The sequence below is a fragment of the Belonocnema kinseyi genome, chromosome 8 (genome assembly GCF_010883055.1).
Source record: "Belonocnema kinseyi isolate 2016_QV_RU_SX_M_011 chromosome 8, B_treatae_v1, whole genome shotgun sequence".
Classification (NCBI taxonomy): Eukaryota; Metazoa; Arthropoda; class Insecta; order Hymenoptera; family Cynipidae; genus Belonocnema; species Belonocnema kinseyi.
The window spans coordinates 129187491-129210569 of NC_046664.1; the positions used below are offsets into that span (position 1 = coordinate 129187491).

Here is a 23079-nt window from a genome sequence, read left to right on the forward strand (position 1 = left end):
TATTTATTGTAATTTACAAGAAAATCACTGATTCTATATATAACACTAAATTTCCGTATCGTCAAAATTCCAAAGTCAAAAAGGGGTGGGTTTTAGTAAAATAATAATTCACTAGGCCACCATATCGGATTATCACAATCAAAAGATTCATATTTATAGGAACACAAACTAGTGCTTTGCGCGCAGGAGTCGAAACTTTTCTTTAAACAAGGTCGAAATCTCACAATCTTACCATTAAAATATCGTTAACCCATGAACATCGAGTATGCCAGTAAACAAAACTCGAACCTAAGATCTATCTTTGGAGGTCCTTTCGGATTCTCGTTCGAAATTCCTGTTAGGCCTCACAATCTTGAGCCATTTCGTAAATATAATCCCAATATCTTCGTCGGAAGAGAACACGTTGAGTGCAATGACGACAGGGCAAGAGTGACAGGTCAAAGTTTCTACCGAAATACATAGGGGTGAAATTTCTACAGTCGAAATAATTGTCCAATAGGCGACGCTGCCGAGCTCACCTTGGATAGTATCGCAAGCTAAGCGAGTTCGCAGACTCGTAAATTTTCGGAAGTGTGCTCCTGTTTATGGTAACATTTTTCTGAATAAGACCTTACGAATATGCGTAGCATCATAAATGATACATAATTATCACTGATATTTGTAATTTGAGGTTATTTACACTCCGGTGAGAGAATTTCGATAATGAGAGATTTCATTCTCTCTTCTCAGGCTCGGGATCCTGCGCTCGCTTGCGACTCTGTTGAGTGGTGGTCTCGAACGTCCGTACAGTGCTGCGCTGCATTTCTAGTGGCAAGAAGCTGCCACATTTAAATTGATTATGCAATGGTCGATAGATTTCGTATGAAAAGATAAGATATAAGGAGTAAATAAAAAAAGAGTTACAAGCATTGTCATGAGTGTTTAATTCTTGCACAAAGGAAATACATATGTATATGTTTCACCTGTTCTACGGTAACCCATTTGGATTTCTTGAGAATTTAGATTTCATTCCGAATTTTTTCAATATTTAAAATTCTGAAGAAATAAGTAATATATTTATAAGAATAGTGAAATAAACTGTAACAGTGATATTAGTTTATAATTTTTTATATTTCACTTTTTATAATGCGTTAAATTTATGCAAATTTAATTTAATCAACTGATTATTAATTGTTTACCTAAATTTAATCATGAATTTTATAGTATATCATGAAAAGTTTGGTAGAAAACACTAGATTTTAAACTAGGAATTATTACTGAAAACTTTGAAAAATGTTAATGAGTTACAGAGAAATGAAGGATCGAATTTAGTTAAACCATTAATAATAAGTTAATTCAATTTAACTATTGTTGAATTCATTACAAATAGTGACATTTACATACATAAAGTATTATCATTATTGAAAATTATTTTATTCCTCGTAAGTTTAGAATCTCAGTATTGTACAACAGTGTCATACCCCGTCACATTATTTTCCTAGGAACTATCCAATGTTCAAATTACCCATCTTACCTGCTTGCATTTTCAATAAGCAAATTTTAAATCTACTGAGGATGCAGTATTGCAGTATTGCAGAACATGCACTTAGAATTAACGAACAGTCAAAATTGTGGATTGATTGAATTTAGAATTGTTTTACAAAGTTATAATAATCTTAAAATTACCATGGCCAATATGCGCGATTATGTATGGTTGATAGGATACCATTAGCAGAATTGTGTGGACGTAAACTGCCCTCAATCAAAGAAATGCTCCAAATGTTTTTTTATCAGCATAAAACCTTTAAGGGGGGTTCCTACTTTGTTGGGTCAAAAAAATCGTATTTTTTCTTTTTCCATTTTCGGATATATGTTTCAAAAATATACCTAGAAAATTTCCAGTCAAAATATCAAAAATTTCGAAAGTTATGGGCCGTTGAATGGAGCGGTGTCAAACGCGCTGGGCTGCAGCGGCCAGGTGCTCTGCGGCGGCGAAACCGGTTCCGCTTTTAGGCTTGTTTTTCACGTGAATGAGGAAGGTGGCTTGTATGAACCTGGCATAGCTGACTAGGCGTAAGTACTCTCATTTTCTGAACTTTATTTAAACAAATGATTGTTGTAAATCTGATGTCAAATTCGTGATTTCTGACCCCTTGAACTATGAAAATCATTTGAATCTTGGAAAAAAGTAATTTTGCAATAGTTTTTAGTATATAAATTGTTTAAATAATTTTTTACTGCAAAATAGTACCAGATTTGAAATCAGTGATATCGAAAGCTATGGAAAGCATATGCATCATTAAAAAACTGGTAATTTGTTTTAAAAAATTGTTTATAAAAATTGTTCATATTTTCTGAACTTTTTTTAAACAAATGATTGTTGTAAATCTGATGTTAAATTCGTGTTTTCTGACTGCTTCAACTATGAAAATCATATGCATCTTGGAAAAAAGTCATTTTGTAATAGTTTAAATGATAAATAAGTGTAATTATAGCGCAAAAGTTCAGCATAAGTTTTTTGCGTTTTTTATGAAAAACTTTGAACGCGTTTTTCTCAAAACCATGTTTTCCGTGTTAGTGGAAGTCCCACAAGGCGCAAAAATTGAGCAATCGCTATGAAATTTTTTTGACATGTTCTCAGAAGCTTTACGCACAAAGTAGACCAATCATCAAAAAATATTAAAAATTGTTTGTTTAAAAAAATAATTAGTGGCAAAAAAAAACGTGAAAAAATCAATTTTTTTCGAAATCTCATAACATCCTCATTTTTTTTCTTCATTCTAGTCTACTTTGTGCCCTATAATGTATATATTAAGAAAATATTTTGATTTTTCGTTTCAGATTTTTTCTACGGCGGACAGATCTTCCACCAGTGGGAAAAGTCGCCGCCGATCACCCGCCATTGATCAGTGCCCCCCTTCCCACTTTTTATGTAATGACCCAACAAATTTTGTAGCACTACAATAAAGACGGACAAACAATTGTGGAGAATTTCATGGTTCTATCTTTTATAATTTCGTCAAAAAATATTCCCAAAAGACAGCCGGATTTCGGCCCAACAAAGTAGGAACCCACCTTACAAAATCTGATCGTGAAAGTGCTATATGTGTTACTAAAAAGTGCATGATGTTTTGAGATCGAACAACCATTCCAAAAAAAAACCGAGTACCATTCAGTTAATAAACTTGAGGCTTTACTTAAAAACTGGAAAGAAATTAAAAAGTCTAAACATAGACGTATAGGAATACAGATAGATAAAGAGTTGGAGTTCCAAGGAGAGCTTGATGATTTGTTTGATATATGGCATCAGCCTGCTCTTGAAGAAATGATTGATGTTTGGTTCATAATTCATCTCCTTTGGTTAAAAATTCTACTATTTTTTTAAGGATTTACTTCATTTGTTGAAAATTCATCTTTTTTATAGAAAATTAATCTTTATGGATTAAAAATTTAGCTATCTTCTAACAATTCATCTTTTTATGAACTTTGGTTTAAAATGAACTTTTATGTTGAAAATTCATATTTTCGGGTTTAAAATTACGGCGGTTCCTTAAAATTCGTATATTTGTCCAGAAAGTTCAAAACCCTGGTAGAAAAATCAAGTATTTGGTTAAAAAATAAAAATTTTGGTTGAGAATTCTTATTTAGAGGTCGAAATTTTAACTGTCTAGTTTTGGCTTAAAAATTCAATAATTTGGGTTAAGTTTCTTCTACTCAGTTAAAAGTGTAACCATATAATTTTAAATTCATTTCTTTGGTTGAAAACAAACTTTTTTGTTGAAATATATGTTCGAGATTAAAATTAAACTTTTTTTTCAAAAAGTTTGTCTTTTTCGCCTGTAAATTAAATACTTTGGTAGAAAATTCTATAAGTTGGTTTAAAATTAACTTTTATTTGAAAAATTCATATTTTCGGGTTGAAAATTAAGCTGCTTCCTTAAAATTGGATCCTTTGTCTAGAAAATTCAAAATTTTGGTAGAAAACTCATTTCCGGTTCAATGCAACTGTTTGTGATTAAGGCACTTTAACAAGAGCTCACTATACAGGTGTGCAGGTGATACCCGCTGCTAGTTTACGTTAAACAAACGGGTTATTATATATATATATATATATAAATTACAGTAAGTTCACAAATTAGTGGTCTCCTTTCAAATTTGTCAAATCACGCGTGGTCAGATAATGAAGTAGAAGAACGGACGGCAAGCTTCGGCCTAATAAACAAAATACAAATGAAAATGTTACCCTCTTGCTATACTTGTAACCGGAGATGGTGTCGATGAACTTTTAGGAATTCCAAAATTGGCAAATGGAACAAGTGAGGCACAAGCCAGTGCAGTTGTTGAGCTGCTAAAAGAATAGAATATCAAGATGGCGTTTGCGGTTTACGTTTTGACATTACATCATCAAACACAGGATAACGAAATGGGGCCTGCGTTCTTATAGAAAATAAAGTAAGGAGAAATTTGTTACATTTAGCTTGTCGTTATCACGTGTACGAGATTATATTGAATGCAAGTTTCGAAGAGTACTTGGGACCTAATAGTGGACCAGACGTTTTGATATTTAAACGTTTTAAATTGGAATGGGAAAATATCGATCAAAAAAATTTTCAAAGCGGTATGGATGATCCATTAGTATTCCAAATACTAGGAGATGAAAAAGAAAATCTTCGCTTTGCTTTAAAGAGATTCAGGCTGGGGGCAAAACTTTTAAATACTTTAAAACCATATTTTTTATTTATACAAGTCTGCAAACTATAAGGATATTTAACAATTTTTTTTAGCCTAATTACTATTTTTGCATCTTACAGAAAAAAAGCTGCTCCGCGGTGTGATTATCGCCAATTTCTAGAGTTGGTTGTAATTTTTCTCGGAGGACAATCAATTGGAGGCTTTAAATTCAGAATTTCAACAGCTTTTCATCATGCTGGATGGATGGTCAAGGCAATTTATGCTTTAAAAATTGTTCTTTTCAGATCTCAGTTTCATATGAGTGTCAAAGAAATGGTAGGAATTCTAGAAATCAGAATGTTCATAGTATTTATTTACACGAAATCTTTGTTTACATCGCACAAGCCCCAAATGCTTCAAATAATGTCCTTGAATTTCTGAAAAGCATTAATAATTATGAAGCTGTAAGCTCAAAGATTTCGAAAGTATGTTTGAAGAAATTTGAACGACATCTTTGGTGATAAGAAATCTGTAAAACGAAAAAAACTTGCAGCGATTTACAATAACAAAAAACATTAAGTCATTAACATTCGATTGCTTTTTCACAAAAAACACCATGTTGTTTTTTGAAAAATTAGATATCAGTGTTGATTTCTTGAATTCCGATCCACAAACATGGACTTCGAGAGACGATTACAATCGCGGATTGTGTCTCGTACGAAATTTGCCAGTGGTAAACGATAGAGCAAAACGTGGTGTTGCTCTGCTCAATGAGTACAATTTGTTTCTCACAAAAGACGAACAAGGAAAACAAGCCCTAATGCAAGTAGTTCAAAAGTATCGTAAGAAATTTCCCCAATGTCACAGAGCGCCATTAAACGAGCCTTTTCAAAAGTACGTATTTCGTGACTAAAACTTACAATGAATCTGTTCCCTTTCTTTGTCACTAAAGCTAGGAAAAATATTATTCATTGATTTGAAAATGTAAAAATAATTTTTACTATGTGTATAATAAATTAAATTATTTAAACAGTTAATCTATCTACTTATTTATTTCAAACATTTTCTTTCTTTAAACATTTTTTTTAAACTTTGTAATTTTTAAAACACTTGATTTTTTAAATTTCGTTTTTAACTAATTCCACTTTTTAAACAATCTTTAATTTTTTCAATATTCTATTTCTTACGCTTTTATTTGTTTAATATCTGATAGATTAATATTATTTAATATTATCAGTGTTTAAATAATAATTAAGAGAATACTAATACTCGATGATAAAATATGCTAAATAAAATTTCCATAATTTTGTTTAAAATTTAATTTTCAATTTCAAGGTCAAAATATTTATTGCGTTTACTTCAACAATTATTCTGTTCAAATTTTGTAATTAAATTTTTTAACCAATTCCAGTATTTAATAAATTTAATTTTTTTAATTATTTTATTTCTTATATCATTTTATTTTTTCGTAAATCTTATTTTTCAACAATTTTCTTTTTTAATTATTTTTCCAGAAATTTTATCACTTTTAAATTCTATTATTTGTTTAAATTATATTTGTAAATCTCTTTCTTCTCTTCTGAAATTTAATTTCTTAAACAATTTTTAAAAGTATTTTATTTTTTACAATTTTATTTTTTAATATCTGATAGATTAATATAACTTATTATTATTGTTTAATAATAATTAATACATAAATTTGTCTAGAATTTAATTTGGAATTTTAGGGTCTAAATATCGATTACTTTTATTTCCCTCCGGGAAATAATAGGATACTGGTACGACTTTAGGTATAACAGTTTCTTTGTATAGATCAAGGTGTTCAAGCGGATTAGGAATGGTGCACCCCGGTGCCCCGCCCATTATCGTGTAGTTATTTTGTAGATTCTCTCCGCCTTTTAGGGACGAACCTCTTCTTGTTTTTCCAATTATCTTATTGATATGGAGGTTTAAAATAATCTATTTTTTAATTATCAATTCTTGACTCTACGACGAACTGTTGTAATTTTTAGCTAAAAGATATATATATATATATATTTTTTATATTATATTATATTTTCATGTAAATGAACGCGTTTGACGTATATTTACAGTATATCATGGTATTTTCATGTTTCGAATTGATTTTTTGTAATTTAAGTGAAAGTTATATGTAAAAATTACTAAAAATTTGATACATATCAATGGAAAGTGCCGATTCTGTAACTGCAGTGTCGCAGGAAAGAGAGATGTTGCAACCGACCTGTGTGTGGCGAACATAGGGCGGTTTTGTGCAACTTTCGCACCGAAGTAGATTGAACTTATTAAATGCAATATTCAATTTAATTTAATTTTGTTTAATTCAATTTTATTTCAAGAATTAGTTTAAAAATACAAATAATTTTGTAGAAAAGGTTTGTTTTTTTAATTCCGACGAATTTTTCGTATATTTCAAACTTACGAACCGCTTTATCATTGAAAAAAATTTGTTCTTAATTTTTTTAATGAAACCATCGCATTGTTCACCAGAAAATAAAGAGATTGGCCTATTATACATTCAAATTATTTATAACACTAAGCATTCTGCCCGCACTTCTGATATTTCTCATTTTTTTAAATTTTCTAACTTCGAATGTTCAAATAAATACACTTTTTGGAAGGAATCTAATGATAACCTATACATCAGCTGAAAGTGCAATTTTTTTCCCTTCAAAATGCCGTTTAAAATTTCAAAATTAGTTAATTAGAAAATAAATTAGAATTAGAATAGGATCCGTCTAGGGTTAATTTAATTTAATTAATGGTTAGGACACTATGTGTTGATAAATTCAAATTAGAAATAAATGCTTCAAGTCTATTTGTGCGTTTAATTAATGATTATCTACTTTAGTTTAATTATCTACTATAAGTGGTCTTCAACATACGGAACGCTATTTTATATTTTCTCAATATTTGACGGTTGGTGAAAATATGTTATTAACTTCGAAAATCGGACGAAAACATCAGTGCGCCTCGAAAATAGCATTCGACAGAAAAGCAGGATCTATTCGTTTTTTCGACATTTATAACATATTTTTTCCGTTTTCCGTATCTTAGTGTTCTTTTTCATAAATAAGCTAAATCTAAAATAGTCTAGGATTCACGCATAAATATCAGATTTCTTAAAATTTTCGGTAAATTTTCCTTTCTATGTCCCGTTCTTCGATTTTTACACCAATCGATAGTTTTTTATTTGTTGTCTCATAATAAAAATATATTATTCCTATATTTGAGAAATTCGAATTGTTATTGAAATGCAAAGTGTCACCCTCTTATATAGTTCCTGTGTTGAATCGCATCTTCAATCGCTCCTCTTGTAAAATGACGGTATGGCGCGTCAGGTCTCTTTTTTGAGGACTGCTACGTATAATCGCGTGCTTCATGTGGTTCTAGCAGTCATAATGTAATAGTATTTGCACGTCGATATAAGATCGTGATATGAATCTGTTGTCTTCACACTATGTGATGATCAATGACCACTATACTTATTATTCTCGATGGAAATTATTACACTTCAGAAAAATATCATTTTTCAGAACTTTTGGAGTAAAGATTAAGAGTAAAAATGGATAAGCTCAGGAGAGTTTTAAATGGAAACGAAAATTGTGACGAAGAAAGCGGCATAATCCCACAGGTAAAGTGATTTTCAATACTGGAATTAGCTATATTTATTCTTTTGGACCTCTTTCACAATTTAATAAGTAAAATTAATTTTATGCTGCAAGTGCGATGAAGACTTTGTGGTAAGCATTCCATTTCTAAACGTTTTTCTAATTAAGAACTGATTTTACAAAATTATGGATCTGAAACGTATTAATTTTAAATTTTCAAGCGTAAAGGTTATACAGTTAAAAATTCTAAATCTGAGTCAATATGAAAAAATGCAAGGTATTAATTTCAAGTAAACATTTTCCTAATTCATGTAGTAAGTTTAGAGTGAGAAATTTCTTGACTAAACTTTAGTCGTTTTTGCTTATGATTGGCATTGTTTTACTAATAATTTATTATTACCCGCTCTCTCTCTTTTTCGCCCCCTCCCCTTCTTTCTCTCTGGCCTCGTCACACAACTGTAAAATGGGTGATCACATGGCACAGTCGACAAATCGGCGGAACCTTCATGTCTCTAGAGAACGCAAAGCGATCCAAGAATGGCAGCTCCCTGCATTCATCTCGCAAATGCCTTAGCATGTTTTTGGCATCGCGGTTACGAACCACCGATGGCTTCGTATCTCCGCGAAAACTGATCAAAAGGACAATCATTTTCACCAAATATCTTATCTTTTCCGGTTAAAAGTGAAACTCTTTTTCAGTAACACCAGCACCCCCTTCCAGTTTTTAATTACAAAATTTTCTTTGGTTTCATTTATTAAACGCTTTAAATAAACGAATAGGACCATTTATAACGAAAACATATAGGAGAAGAATATGGAAATAGGTTCTTCTAAATAAAATAAATGTTTAATATACGATATTGAATTCAATATGAAACGCTTAATGTTTCAATTTGAAATAAACAAAAATCATCAAACAAAGATTTGTATTCACAATAGAATCAGGACAACTATTTGAATCAAGAATATATTTACTCTAAGAAAAAAGCTATTGAGTTAATTTGTCCCATTATACTTATTTGTGTCAAGTTTAATAAAATATTGAATTAAGAATATTATATTCTCATGATAAGTAACTAAAACTCTAATGAAATATTTCTTGATCCAAGTGAATTCATATACTTATTTTGACTACTATTTTAATCGAGATAATGTTCATGTTCTTGAAGCGAGAAAATGAATGTATTCAGCGAAGAAATAATCATAAAACTATAAAAAATTACAAGTTTATGGTGGTAAGAAATTAACCTTTTTAAACAGATTTGAAAAAAGTGTTTTTAATTTTGAAATAATTATGCAAGACTCAAAAGTCATTTCATTCCTTAAATTATTAAAAGGTTACAAATTTACTGTGTCTATATTTTTTTCGCTTATTATTTGTATGTATTAATCTACTAAAAATTAAACTATTTCGAATCTTTTTAACCGTGAAACATTTTGTGAATCGGAAAATGACTGGGAATTTTTTTCCTCGATTAAAACGGACACCCTGAAATTATTTTTGTGTAATGTTCAAGGTCACAAAAAATTATCCGAACTTAAAAATAACAATAAATATTCCTGCTAAATACAGGAATTCTTTATTCAATAAGGAAATATTACTTTTTTGGATTCGGCTAGATAAAAATTGATTTTTAAAAAGTTAAAAATTTTGTTATGTGAACCTTATTTAATTTAAATTAGTGTTGTAAGATATAGTTGTATTTTGTGTACACAAAATTTTCGTGTTCGATAATAACAGTTTAAAAATTACAAATATGGCAAAATTCATGAAAGTTATAAGTAAAAAAAATAGTTTAGAAAATATTAAATCATCATGTGTTATTTTAATTTAAACTAAATGAGTTTTAGGCAACAGATTTTTTAACTTTAGAAAAAATAGTTAATCTAGCCGAATTCAAAGAATTATTTTTCCTTAATGAAAAACAAATTCCTTTATTAAGCAGGAATTTTTAAAATAATTTCCAATTTTATATTATCACTTGCTATCTGAAATAGTTAATATCTTGTTTTATATTTTAAATAATTAAGTATAGATTCAGGTTTTATAAAAAGAAAATTAACAAAATTAAGTTTTTCAGTTAGTGAATTCAATGATCATAGAAAATTTTATTTCAACTTGTCATTAATTATAGAAAATATAATGCGGATACTATTAGTATGTATATTCATAAAAAACTTAATAAAATTAAGTTCTTCAGTCAAAGAATTCATTTATCATAGAAAATGTCTTTGACTACAAGTGGTTAACATTTTGGCAATCACCCATATACTTACATAATTAAAAATTAATGCTTTAAAATACAAGGATTACATTTTCTTGATAATTTGAAAAAATGTTATGCGTTTAAAAGAAAAAGTATTTACGAAAAAAAAATTCCATAACATTTTTAAAAAGTTTATTAAGAATGCATTTCATTTGATAAAGGAGCAATTAAAACATTGACCTTTGAAAATTTGTTAAATAAAATAATTGACAATGCAAGGAGGAAGCAAACGAATATTTTTGAGCCGACCATCGTGAGATCGCTTTTAACCTGCAAGTTCTTGCATTAAACGTTTCTTTGCAGAATTCTTGTTTCTTCTGATTTCGCAGTATTTTATATTTCAAATAAAAATAAAGTATCGAGCACTTTCTTAAATAGGTAATATTTAAACTAGCAATAAATTTTTTCTACATATTTTAAATTATTGTTTAGGAATTGTTATTTTAAATTAAAAACTGAGTTAAAAAGTATTATGAAAGAATTAAATCGAAAACGGTGTGTTTTAAAAAGGTTTTCAAAAATCAGAAAATATTTGTCTTTTTTTTATATGCTTTAGATAGTTTTTAAGCGGATTAAATTTATCAAGAAAAAAGTATTGAGCCCTTTGTAAAATAGGTAAATTTCAGTTATTTTGTGCATGTTTTAAATTGTTGTTCTTGGAAAGCAATTCCATGTTCAAATCTTTGTAAAAAAAGATAAGATAAAAGAATTCAATAAATTGAAAACTGTGCGGTATATGAAAATTTTCGTATAGCAGAACATTATTGTTTGTCATTGATGTTATTAAAGCATTTTTGTACTTGCAACTTTTCTTAATCATTTATTACCTTTGGGTCGTTTTTAATCGTTTTAAATATTTAAAAACAGAAAGTATTAAATGCATCGTTAAATAAGTGAAATAATCTAAAATTATGCTATTCCTCATTAAAATAAAATATTAACTTCAAAGCAAAGCCGAGCCAACTAGGCTTTCAGAACGAGAGGATTGATTTTCACGTCGAGGTGACAGACACGAAAATCATCCTTCAAACATGAACATGCAATTTTATTCACGGAAGTACGTCTGTCGGGAATTTATGTAGAGTATCTAGAAACAGTAGAGTTCAGCCATACCCGTCACATTGTGGATTGGCGAATTCAGGCTCCATGCCCTGTAATCGCATTGGCGGAATCTTACTTTCAACGCCGTTCTGACAGGCGAAAAGGAAACCTTTTGCGCTTTGTAAAAACACAGCTGTTTCTTGAAATGTCCATTAAACGCGAAGAAGTAGACAACAAAGCATTTCTGTACAAAGTAGCAGAGAAGACTGCTGGAACATTTGGACTTGAATTCAATGTCATATTCCTTACCTACGTAAGAATGTGTGGCATATGTTTCCATTAAGATTCGAAACAGACTGTCTTAGAATTTAGATATTAGGGGGAAATATGTTTCTGTTATCTGATCTTTATCCGAATTTAAAACTTCTAGCGCGTCGGTATAACTTTGTACTATTTTTGGTCATATGAACCCTGGTTGTATGCATTTTTCTGTAGGGAATTCGATCATTTTGTTACTTTGAGCTTGATTTGAGCCTAACTTCATCTGATGAAGCAATGGTATCTAACAATTTCGTGCAGGGGTGTATGAATAATTTGGTCTGCAATTTTGGAATCTACATTGATAATTGGGTTGAAAGTAAGGTTGAAAGATTGAGTGCAAACCAGGTGGGACTCTAGATTTGAAGTCATTTCTGAAATTTTGTTGATATTGATTTTGAAAAGATAAATAAATAAAGAAATAAAATTTTTGCATAAGCTCCACGTAATTTCTATTCGCGGCTTTTTCTGGGATACAATTTTGTAAATAATTTCCTAATTTCTGTCAGGTATGAGTGAACGTCTTTAGTCTTTTTTTGATTAACAAAATTTATTTTCTGTCTGATTTCCGCTGAAAACCTTTCGTCGATTAAACACTAATCTTTAGCATCCTAGTTTAGTAACGCGTCTAAGTTTTCTAAAATATCGCGATCGTCTATTTTATACCCTCTTCAATTTTTTTCATTCCTCGAGAAAATGCACGGCACTGTCATCTTTATTATTTCTGGGTGATCTTTTTTGGTTTGAGTAATTTCTCGTCTAATTGTTCGTTTTCGTCTGTTGATTGTAATTTAAATTTAATTCTAAGCCAAATACGGTTTTTAATATTACTGTAAGAAAGTTGACGAAGTTCTTTTGAATTTTTTCTTAAATCGAATTGTACGGATTGTCTGTTATGAGATTCGTGTTTAATTTTCCTGTTAGTTGATACTAATAATTCCATTCTACTTTGAAAAGAGCTATGCGCTGACGGGTCTTCTCTAAGTTTGAATTTGTTTGCTCTCTCTTCCCTTTCTCTATCAAATCTTTCTGTTTGCTGGTCCATAAATTCGTTATATTCTGCGCTATCTAGAATTTCGTTGGCTTCTAAAATAAAACGTGTATTATTCTCTAGCAAGAAATCACATTCAAATGTTTCAGGGTTTATTTCTCGGCTCATATCATTTCTAGAGAACGATGGGCATAGGTTTGGTAAATTTTTATGATCCCTATAATATGTATTGTTGATGGGGTCAAAGGGTCTGTTTGGAATTTGAGTGAGGTCATGGAGTGAGAGTTGGTTATTTATCTCACTATTAATCGCTTTTGGGATTAGAGCCTTGTTTTGGAGTGTGAGTTAGACCATTTTTCTGATTATTGGTCTCGTCGCGACAACGTTTAAATAGTTATTTTGGATCGGAAGTGCAGCAGCACCTTTCAGATCAAAGTTATCGTTGTCAATTTATATACTAGTTGGGTTAGTCATTATTTTCTTGACTATACCCTGTAAAACAATTCTCCTTTTAAAATACGGTTTTAAATTTCAATGATGTTATTTTCATCCTCTGGGGTGTTTTGTCTTAAACTCCGTTACATATTTATCCCTTTATAAGGTTAAATCTCATTGAGTTACATTTTTAAATAAAATTGTGTAAATTATTTGCAGCTTTGGTTTAATTTTGTGAATTTTGAATTGTTTTTTTTTCAAAATATTGCAAGTGAGCACATCTTGTAATATTGCAAGAAACATACAATCAATATCATACAATATGAAATTTCATGAATCATAATTTTTTCAATGTAAATCATTGCATATGTATATATAATAATAAGGCATGTGAATCATTTTCAAGAAAGCATTAAAAATCAACTAAAAAATTTTCAAAAATATTAAAAATCGTCCATTGGCACACATATTAATCAAAAATAGTATATACGTTGCAGACATTACTATGATACGTATATGCAACAATATAAATTGCATAAAGGAAAAATGTAGGCAAATGGCAAGTATATGGGTCAAAAAGCATGCCGAAAAGGCGGAAGAGTTTGAGAGTAAGGTCGAATGTAAAGGATCCCGCACTAAACGTATGAGAAAATCGCTTTCGGTGTACTTAACTGAAACTTGGTAAATATGCAAATTATAAGGGCCTAATGAAAGATAAAAAAATTAAGAAAAATGGACAGTTTCGTGCTATGCGGTGCTAAGCGCTCAATTTCGTGAAAAAAATCAATCCCCATTTATGCCAGAAGGGGAAAGTCAATGACAGAGCGAGTTTGATAATAATGTAGGTCGCGCGCATCCCAAAAATGCCGTATGCTAAGCACTCCAGATCTGAAATTCATGAAACATCACTACTATAACGTTGAAAACGGTGCACTGGCGGGATCAATATATATATTGAAGTTAATCTTACAATGATATACATCGTGCGCCGGTCTAACCGACCGAACGCTAAGCGCTTTATATGTCTAAAATTCAAAATATGCTTCCATGAGCGCAGATAAGGCGCCAACGTTAGGTAGAAACAAAGTGCGATTATTTTAAAGATATATATTTCGCGCGTCTCAAAACAGCCGAAAGCTAAGCGCTCAAGATTCAAATATAATAAAACGCGACTGCTACAACGTTAAAAACAGTGCCCCTGTGCGAGCAACATCAAATGAGGATAATATTACAATGGTATACGTTGAGCGCTGGTCTAACCGTACAAACGCTATGCGCTTAAGGTGAAGTCTATAATTGAAAACATACTTCCATGAGCACAGATAAGATACCAACGTCAGGTCAAAATAAAGAAAGACTATTTTGAAGACATATATCGCGTGCTTCTTAAATCAACTGACCCCTAACCGCTTAAGATATTAATTGAATAAAACGTGACTGCTATAACGTGAACAACGGAGCCCCGGTGAGAGAAAAATGAATAAAATTAATGTAACAATGATATACGTAGTGCTGGTCTAACTGACCGAACGCTAAGCGTTCGAGATGCAGCATAAAATTCAAAATATGCTTCCGTGAGTACAGATAAGGCACCAACGACAGGTCGAAACAAAGCGCGGTTATTTTAAAGATGTATATCGCGTGTTTCTTAAGAAACCCGAGCGATAAGCGCTCAAGATTTTAATTTAATAAAACGTGACTGCAATAACATTAAAAATCGCTTGAAATACTGATTGCTGTGGTGTATCAGTAAGGGTAGTCCCAAACTTTCTTTCTTCAAATGTAAATGAATAAAAGAGTGAGGGCGTTAGAAAACGAGAAGCTTGTCAGAAGATGGTCCTTATAGTTCTGGGAAACCATAAAAAATAGTAACCTCGAAATTGTTATGCACAGTTAAAAAATCGGAATTCCTATAAAATTTCTTTGCATAAAGGTTATTAAGAGAATAATGGGGATGGAAAACTTTCATCTTGCCAGAGTATGGTTTCGGTATGGTTACGTTTTATTGGATTACAATTTTAAGCGCTTAGCGGTCAGCTGATTCAAGAAGCGCGCGATGTATATTTTCAAAATACTCTTGACGTATTCACCTTATCTACTCTCACGGAAACATATTTTTAATTTCAGACTAAATCTCGTGCGCTTAGTGGTCGTTCGGCTAGACCACTAGACCACCGGGGCACCTGTTTTAACGTTGTAACAGTTACGTTTTATGAAATTAAAATCTTGACCGCTTAACTTGTTCGATTTCATTTATTTATGTCAAGAACTGATAAATAGGCATAAATAACCCAAATATACATTTTCAATTGTTGAATTGAGATGAAGTGTCTAAATTTTAAGATTTTCTTGGTGGCCGCGACCACCCGACACTCTTTTTGAATATCCTTTTCCGATCCTCGCATCAATCACTTTTGTTCCAATGTGTAATACTACGTTGAAAAGAGTCACTTAACACATTATTTTGAGTAATACATAGTGCTTATAAAATGTTCCAATGCCGAAGTGAACAATTTAAAGAAAAGCATACTCGTAAATATGACAAAATATCGAACACACAACAGAAATTCTTGGTGTGAAAGGATAGCCCTGTCATGTTTCTGTGGAGGACAAGTATTACACGCCTGTGGACCTCGCTGGATATTGCAAGGATCATAGACCAGCAGATTACCTTCAACCAGAATCTACTGTTGTTTTCACTGGATGGGGTGGAAGGTAAGTGAGGAGGTAAGTAGGATAGAGAAGAGGTATGTAAAGGGACACTGGAGTTGGCTAAGAATACGCCGAACTATATGGTCAGGAGGGAAAAAAGAACGAGTTTAGGAATCATAACAGGTAGTCAAGCGTGTAAATATGAGGAGAAATTTTTGGAAGAGGGGGGAAGTAAGCTGGTAAGGGAGTGTTGGTGAAAGAAGGAGAACAGACGTAGTGGTGCAAAGATGGAGGTGGAAAGGGAAAGGTATTTTAGAACGAATGGATGGCAGATGGATGAAGGGAGAAGGATGTACGAGGAAGGAAGGAAAGTATATAAGCGGGTTCAAAAGAATGACATGGAGAAAGAGAAGGCAGAAGGAGAGGAAAGAATAAGCGTGTCAAGGTTTAACGGCAACTATGTGTGAATTATGCCAAGAGTTGGAAAGAAGTGGGATAAGCATGGAGGTATTGTTGCATGAAAGGGGGGACAAAAGGGCAGTAGCAAGGCTGGCAATGCGAGGCATAGCGAGAAAACAGCGGCATGCGTGCGAGGCGAGGCGCAACGAGGAAGGCTAGGCTATAGAAGCAAGATGATTAGTTATAAGGTGTGGATGAATGTTAACTTATAATAGATAGTTGTAAGAAAATTCTGTAAAAAATGGAAGTGTAAGCCAGTCAATTTTTTAATGCCAACCGGCTGAAAAATAAACGTTCATCTAACTAATCTAAAAGCAAGCCATATCTGATGCTTTACAATACCTTCTGCAGTGTTTAACAGTAACGCATTAGCGGGAGCATTGCAGTTTTTGGTAACGGTAACAATAATAATCAATAATCATTAAACATCATTATTAGAATATCCTTATTATAACATCATTAAACGTCATTAATTGTTATCACTAACAGGAGTTATAACGCCATGTATCAATGTAAGAACTAGATCCTATCGAATATCTGCAACCAAACTCGTCTTTACGTGCGATTGCCGAATAACGCGCTGGATAACCGTCATTGTGAAACCAAATATTCTGTCTCCAATTACTTCGCGCCTATTGACAAAATGTCAATCGGTTCTGAAAGTAATTGATATAAAGTTTGTGAAGCAATGAGTGTAGCTTACGCGAGTCGATTCGAAACCGTGTTTGTGTGCACGCATCGAAAAGGACCCAAAATGAACTTTCACACCGGTTTCGTGCTATGTGAGAAAGTAAAAGGAATTTGTAAGGAAGTGAATAAAGTGGTATAAAGAGGTAGAAAACGTTGACGATTTGCCAGGAAGGGGTAAGACGCGTGTGACCAAAGAAAAGGAGGATAAGATGATTGTCAAGCTTTTGGAGAAGTACCCCACCTATAATTTGCGGCAATCCCGAAAAGTTTGTTCACTAGACGGAGTAAATATAAGGCTACAGACGATAAAACGCGGTTTGAGATCTGCTGGCTATGAATAGAAGAGCATGGTGCTGAAACCGTTCTTACAACCGGAACAAATTGAAAAGCGACTGACATGGGCAAACGAAAATATCTAACGCTACTGGTCGAACGTTGTGTTCAAATATGAGTCACTGTTCTGGGCTTGGGTTCGTACACCACGTGCATGGTCCGCATGCGGTCTATCATTTGTGCAACACAGCCTTAATCATCCGGTAAAGATCAATGTGTGGGGTTGGTTCTACTAGCTGTGTTTGTACGTGATGCAGATGTTCACTGATAACCCGAACGCTGAAAAGGTGCTTAAATCTATCAGACGGCTTTGATAAAGTCTACAGAAAAGTGGTTTGGACAAGTAAATAGACAATGATTACTTCAGGAAGACAATGACTTAAATCGCCGTAGCCATTTTATAAGCCAGTAGAAAGAGGAAAATGAATTACTGTCTGGAACTGACTTACGCAATCGCCAGATGCAAATCTCATATTAAATGTGTAGTCTACAATGAAGTAGAACCTTCGGGATAAGCGTGTCTTCAACATCGAAAAGCTTACTCGAGAACTGCGTGACATTTGAATATCCTTACCCTAGACTATGGTCGAAAGTTTGGTGGTAAGCATGCCCCGACACTGCCAAGCTATAATCGACAATCGTGGGGATTGAACGCCATATAAGATAAATGCATCACAGTTCAAATACTCTTTTTTGAAACTCTGATGGTGATTTTCATCAATATGTTTTTCTTTAGAAGAAATTGTGACGACGCTCTTGTGGAACTGACTATCTAACATACAAAATCCAATAAAAGCGAGCGTAAGTAAGACAACGAACCCAAACAAACCAAGCCGTACGAATGAACCCAAATAAACCGACCCTTTGTCTTCTATACTATATGTTTCGTTTGGAAGCGCATTCCTTTAATAGTGAACAGTATCATTTTTCGGCAATGCAGCGCCATTTGGCGCGAATAAAAGAAAATTCAAATAAAACGCATGCCTTTTTGTACGGCGAATCTGAATCTGCAATAAGAAATTTGGAATAGGGTGTGGGTTAAATTTTTCGTGGTTGCTTTTCCCCCTCAAAATATAAAGTTTTTATTGCAAACATTTTTTTCGGTCGATGCGTATTTTTCGAGATATTTTGATGTCTCAAGATCATAGAAACACTTGTAAAATAGATTGAAGGACCACCACAGGGTTCCCTTTGCTAGCGATAGCCATCCATGAAGATGACACTGTTGGAAAGAAGATAACTTGACCAATGGCCATATTCAATTTTTTTAAACAATGATTATAAAATACTTCTTTTTTTTAAGTTTCTATGATTTTATACGAAAATGTATGGTTTATTTGGTGGAACAACCATAAGGAATTTGCACGTGTCAAGCCTATAGCCTTATCTAACAAAATGATATGTTGATAGATGAACCTAATTGGACACAGTTTTATTTTCACATATAGGACTTTTGCTATGTCAAAACAAATACAGGTAATAGTATATTGTGCTAAAAGTTTGGAAATTAGGCAGTTTTACACGATTTGGAAGATTGTTGTATGAACCAGAGGCGAATCGAAGGGGAGTTGTAGGTGAGCTGAAGACGAGCCAGAAACAACCCAAAGATAAGCCGATGGCAAGTACTGTAAACTTCATAAGAGTTGCTACTGTCTACTTTCAGCACCTGTTGCACATTTAGAAATCTAAGACATCCAAAACGTTTTGGAAACAATCCAAATTTTTCTGGAAGAAATCCAAAAGCTTCCGAAAATTACTGGAAAATTGTTAATTTACGGAAAAATTAAGTTATCCAAAAATTTCCAAAATAATCATTAATTTTTGGTAAATAATCGGTCATTTATAGCATTTTATCAGTTATTTATGGCAATTTATGACTTCGAGTTTATGCAATAACTATTTACTATTCACAATCATTCTCTTAAATGCGTAATCATAATAAATTGATGTTACGATTCCGACAGTCATAGAAAGTAATTCTGAATCGAAATGCGCAAGCGCAACAGTTATAGAAAGTAATCTAGCATGAATTGTGCCCGCGCAACAACTAGAAAGAGTAATCTTATTTAAAGAGCGCAAGCGCATCATTTAGAAAAAGTCTTTTCATGTGTGTTTAAAGATCCTCATTTCAAATAATTTTGAGATTTTCTTTTAAAGTGTAAGCTGATATTTAAAAAAATGTTGAAATCATTGCCCTTCAAAATTTATAAAAATTTATACATTAAATGTGAGCTTATGGCAATACAGTAATATAGTGTAGAGCTTTTAATTGCCTCTTTTATTTTGTATTTCTGGGGAATTAAATAGTTCAATAAAAAATGCCTTTAAATTCTCTATTGCAATAAACTTGTTAAAGTTGAAAATTTTGCTGAGTTTCCTCTCACAAATGCGGGATATACAATTAATATTTTTTATGAGAATTACGTACTTTGCGTTTAGATTCGAACTTTTTAAATTTGTTTAGAAATAGAATTTACAGTAAGTAGATTTTATATCTGCAACTGTTAAAACTGAGAGGTAACGGTTTTCAGGAAGGTTTACTTTGTATGACACTGATTACTGTAAGATGCAACTTAGCGCATTTTTGCGAACTAAAGTTCCCGTTGGATCATAGAATGAAGTATAATTTTGTTTGTAGTTAAACATAAATTATAGTGGGTTTAAGTGGAAAAGTTCAATTAAGCGAATAATTAACATACTTGACCTAAAAGCAGGGTTCTCGCGTTAAAATTCGGATATATACAATGAATTGTAAAGAAAACTTCACCCGGACATTGCACTTTAATTATAAATAAGAATATACTCGACGAATACTAAATTCAATATACTAAATGTGTAAATGACTTTACTCACATGGATATAAAATTTCGATCAGGTTTTCTAAAAGGGTATATAAAGGTAAATGTAAAAATATTAAACTACTCCCGTAAATATATATTCTGTGGATTTTTAAAATTTGCCTTAATTTGTGATTTTTTAAATAGAATTTTTAGTTTTTCACAAAAACATGAACTTGTTCCTGAGATCTTAGGATACAGAATAAGAATACAAAATTGTGCATCGGAAAGAAGTATCCTGTTTCAAGAAAATCAAAATTAAAAATCATGTTACTAAAGTATGGAAGGCATTTATTTGTTCCAAATGCCCAACAAAATATAATAATAAACTATCATTTTTCATAAAGTATTAATAATTTCCTGAAATGTTAATGATAATAAGTTAGACAAAATTATTAGCAAAATTGATTAGCTTGTTTCAAATTTTAACCCATTTTTACCCAACATTTTATGTACAAAATTTTTTCTAATGATTATATCAAAAAATGTTATTCCAAAAAACTTTTGTTACAAATGAATTTTGATTCAAGGATTAAAATTTTAGAATTTCTCGGAATAAACCTATTTTCCATGAAATTATTGGCTTCGAAGATTTATTTCCAACTTTCTTCAAACAAAATATGAGGTACTTTCCTTATTTGTAAGACTTTTTTATTCTTTAATTCTAAGTTATTAATTATTTAAATTTAAAATTACTGCATTTGATTTTTAAATCAGTTGTCCTAAGAGACTTTCCGAGTCACCACGTATCTACAGCACTATATACCTCCCTTTAATTTCAGAAAACGACCACCTCCGAAGCTGAGTAGAAAACTGGTATTGGAACTCGATCATGTATTGAATGAGTCGAACTCCCCTCAATGGACTCTAGCGATAGAAAAATCCCTAACTTTGACAATTTAATTTCGGATTATGAAAAAAGTAATAGGATTTCGTTTTAGAGGGTTTATTTAACACATATTGAGGAATGAAAAAAAAATTTAATTTTAATATTGATCCAAAATGGCGTCGAAAAAGCTATTTAAAATCGTCTTTTTTCAAAAGAGTTTCAAGGTGGGATGGGTTTCTCGTAAAATATAAGACTTGGAACGACAAACCAGAAAAATGTATAATTTATATGCTATTGGTTGTAGAACTACGTAGCGTTTTTTAAAATCAAATTTTCTAGAAATAGTGCACTTTTGAAGAAATGAACGGATTTTTTGTCAAAAAAATGAGCAAAAAATTGTTTATAAAAAAAAAGTTTACAGCATCAAAAAATGGCTAAGTACTTCCACAGAGAATGTAATTGTGAAGCTACTGTCAAAATTTCAAATCGATCCATGCAACGGTGTTCAAGTAATAGGTCCTCCCAATTTAAAAAAAGTTGTTTGTAGAAAAACACGTTTAAAGTTTTACAGGCAATTAAATCCTTGAAATTTCTTTTTATCTGTAATCTGTGATACCTGCACCATATATAGGATCAGTTCTCATAATTCCCCTAATGTACAGTTCGATTTTCCATGGTGGAGTCAATTTTTACTGACACTCCCGCTTATTTGTCACGTCCACTCGACAGTTCCTTCCTTTCCCGTTCGCGAATAGCGTACCTCGCTATAAATGTCTGGTGTTGAAATTAGGTTGGCCTAGTCGATTGAAAATACGAACATTGACAAAACACTTGTTTTCACATTTGTAGAACAAAAGCTTCCATTTAAGTCATTCCCACTTTTTTACTTTCTATCGCCCTCCATTTCTTCTCTTTACCAACATACCTAAAAAAATTACATCATCGTCAACTTTTAAAACTTTTCATTTATTTTCTGTAGCCTCGTTTCATTTTATTCTTTGTACTTACTGTGCTTAAACTTTATTTATGTGACCTACTCTGCATTCCACTTAATTTCAAACTTTGCACTTTACTGTATTTGTTTAACATTATTGACTCTGCCTTTAAAGTTATGTTTTATCACTCCCTACTTTTTTCTTCATACTGTTTCTCCTGCTTCTTCCTTCTTCGCTCTTCTTCCTGCTTCTTTCTTCTTCTTGTTTTTCTTCTTCCTCTCAATTATTCACCTCCGTTTTTCCTTTTTTATCCTTCTGCTCCCTATTCGACTGTTTCCACTTCCACCCGCTATATCATTGTCTCTTTTGCTCTTTTCTGTCATCCATCTTTGAGGGAGATGCACGCTAAACGCCTCGTCATATCCGTATGTTGATTAAACAGTTTACATGTTAGATAAACATAATTGTTAATGTATTGCCCCTTGGGTAATTTGATGATTTAACAGATGAAAAGAAGAATTCGGTTCCGCTTTGTGACAATAAAAAACATATTAAAAAGACAGAACGAAGCATGTCAAGCCTTTTAGTTGATAAAGAAAAAACTCGACTTTCACATTTTGTATAAGAAGAATTTAGAGTTATGCAAATCTTAAAATCCGAAGAAAATCAGACTATAAGAAAATTTTCAAGCAAAGGGGTATTTTCTCCTCTCTTTTTCTCTATCACCTTCACCTTTCCCACAGAATGGGTATGGGTATCAAAATTGAAGTATCCGTGGAAAGAACATTTTCCCCAGGGTTCTCAGTCTTATTTTACGCAGGGCAGTGGTAAATTATGGAGTAGATAATAGCTAAATTGTCATAACATTAACCTTTGTGTACACACCCGGGTACCCGTGTACCCACCATTGAACATTTTTGCTTGTAACTGGAATAAAAAAAAATCCGCTTCGGGCCTCCAGATCATTTTCATTTGGTTCAGTTTTAAGCGAATCGTGTATATAGTTCATTCAA

General features: G+C 32.0%; 1 protein-coding gene across 4 annotated transcripts in view; it reads left to right on the forward strand.

The window, feature by feature from the left end:
* Positions 1–23079, forward strand: part of LOC117178228 (vesicle transport protein SFT2A) — an 80233-nt gene that overhangs the window by 52187 nt on the left and 4967 nt on the right. The window contains exons 2-4 of one of the 4 annotated variants that reach the window (XM_033369545.1): positions 4269–4431; positions 4791–4986; positions 8205–8302. The exons of 1 other annotated variant lie outside the window; for it this stretch is intronic. In XM_033369545.1, coding sequence (XP_033225436.1) covers positions 8234–8302 — 69 coding nt within the window. In that variant the 5' untranslated portion in view covers positions 4269–4431; positions 4791–4986; positions 8205–8233. The remainder of the gene's footprint in view (positions 1–4268; positions 4432–4790; positions 4987–8204; positions 8303–23079) is intronic. 2 more of the 4 variants (XM_033369544.1, XM_033369543.1) reach the window with 2 other exon arrangements.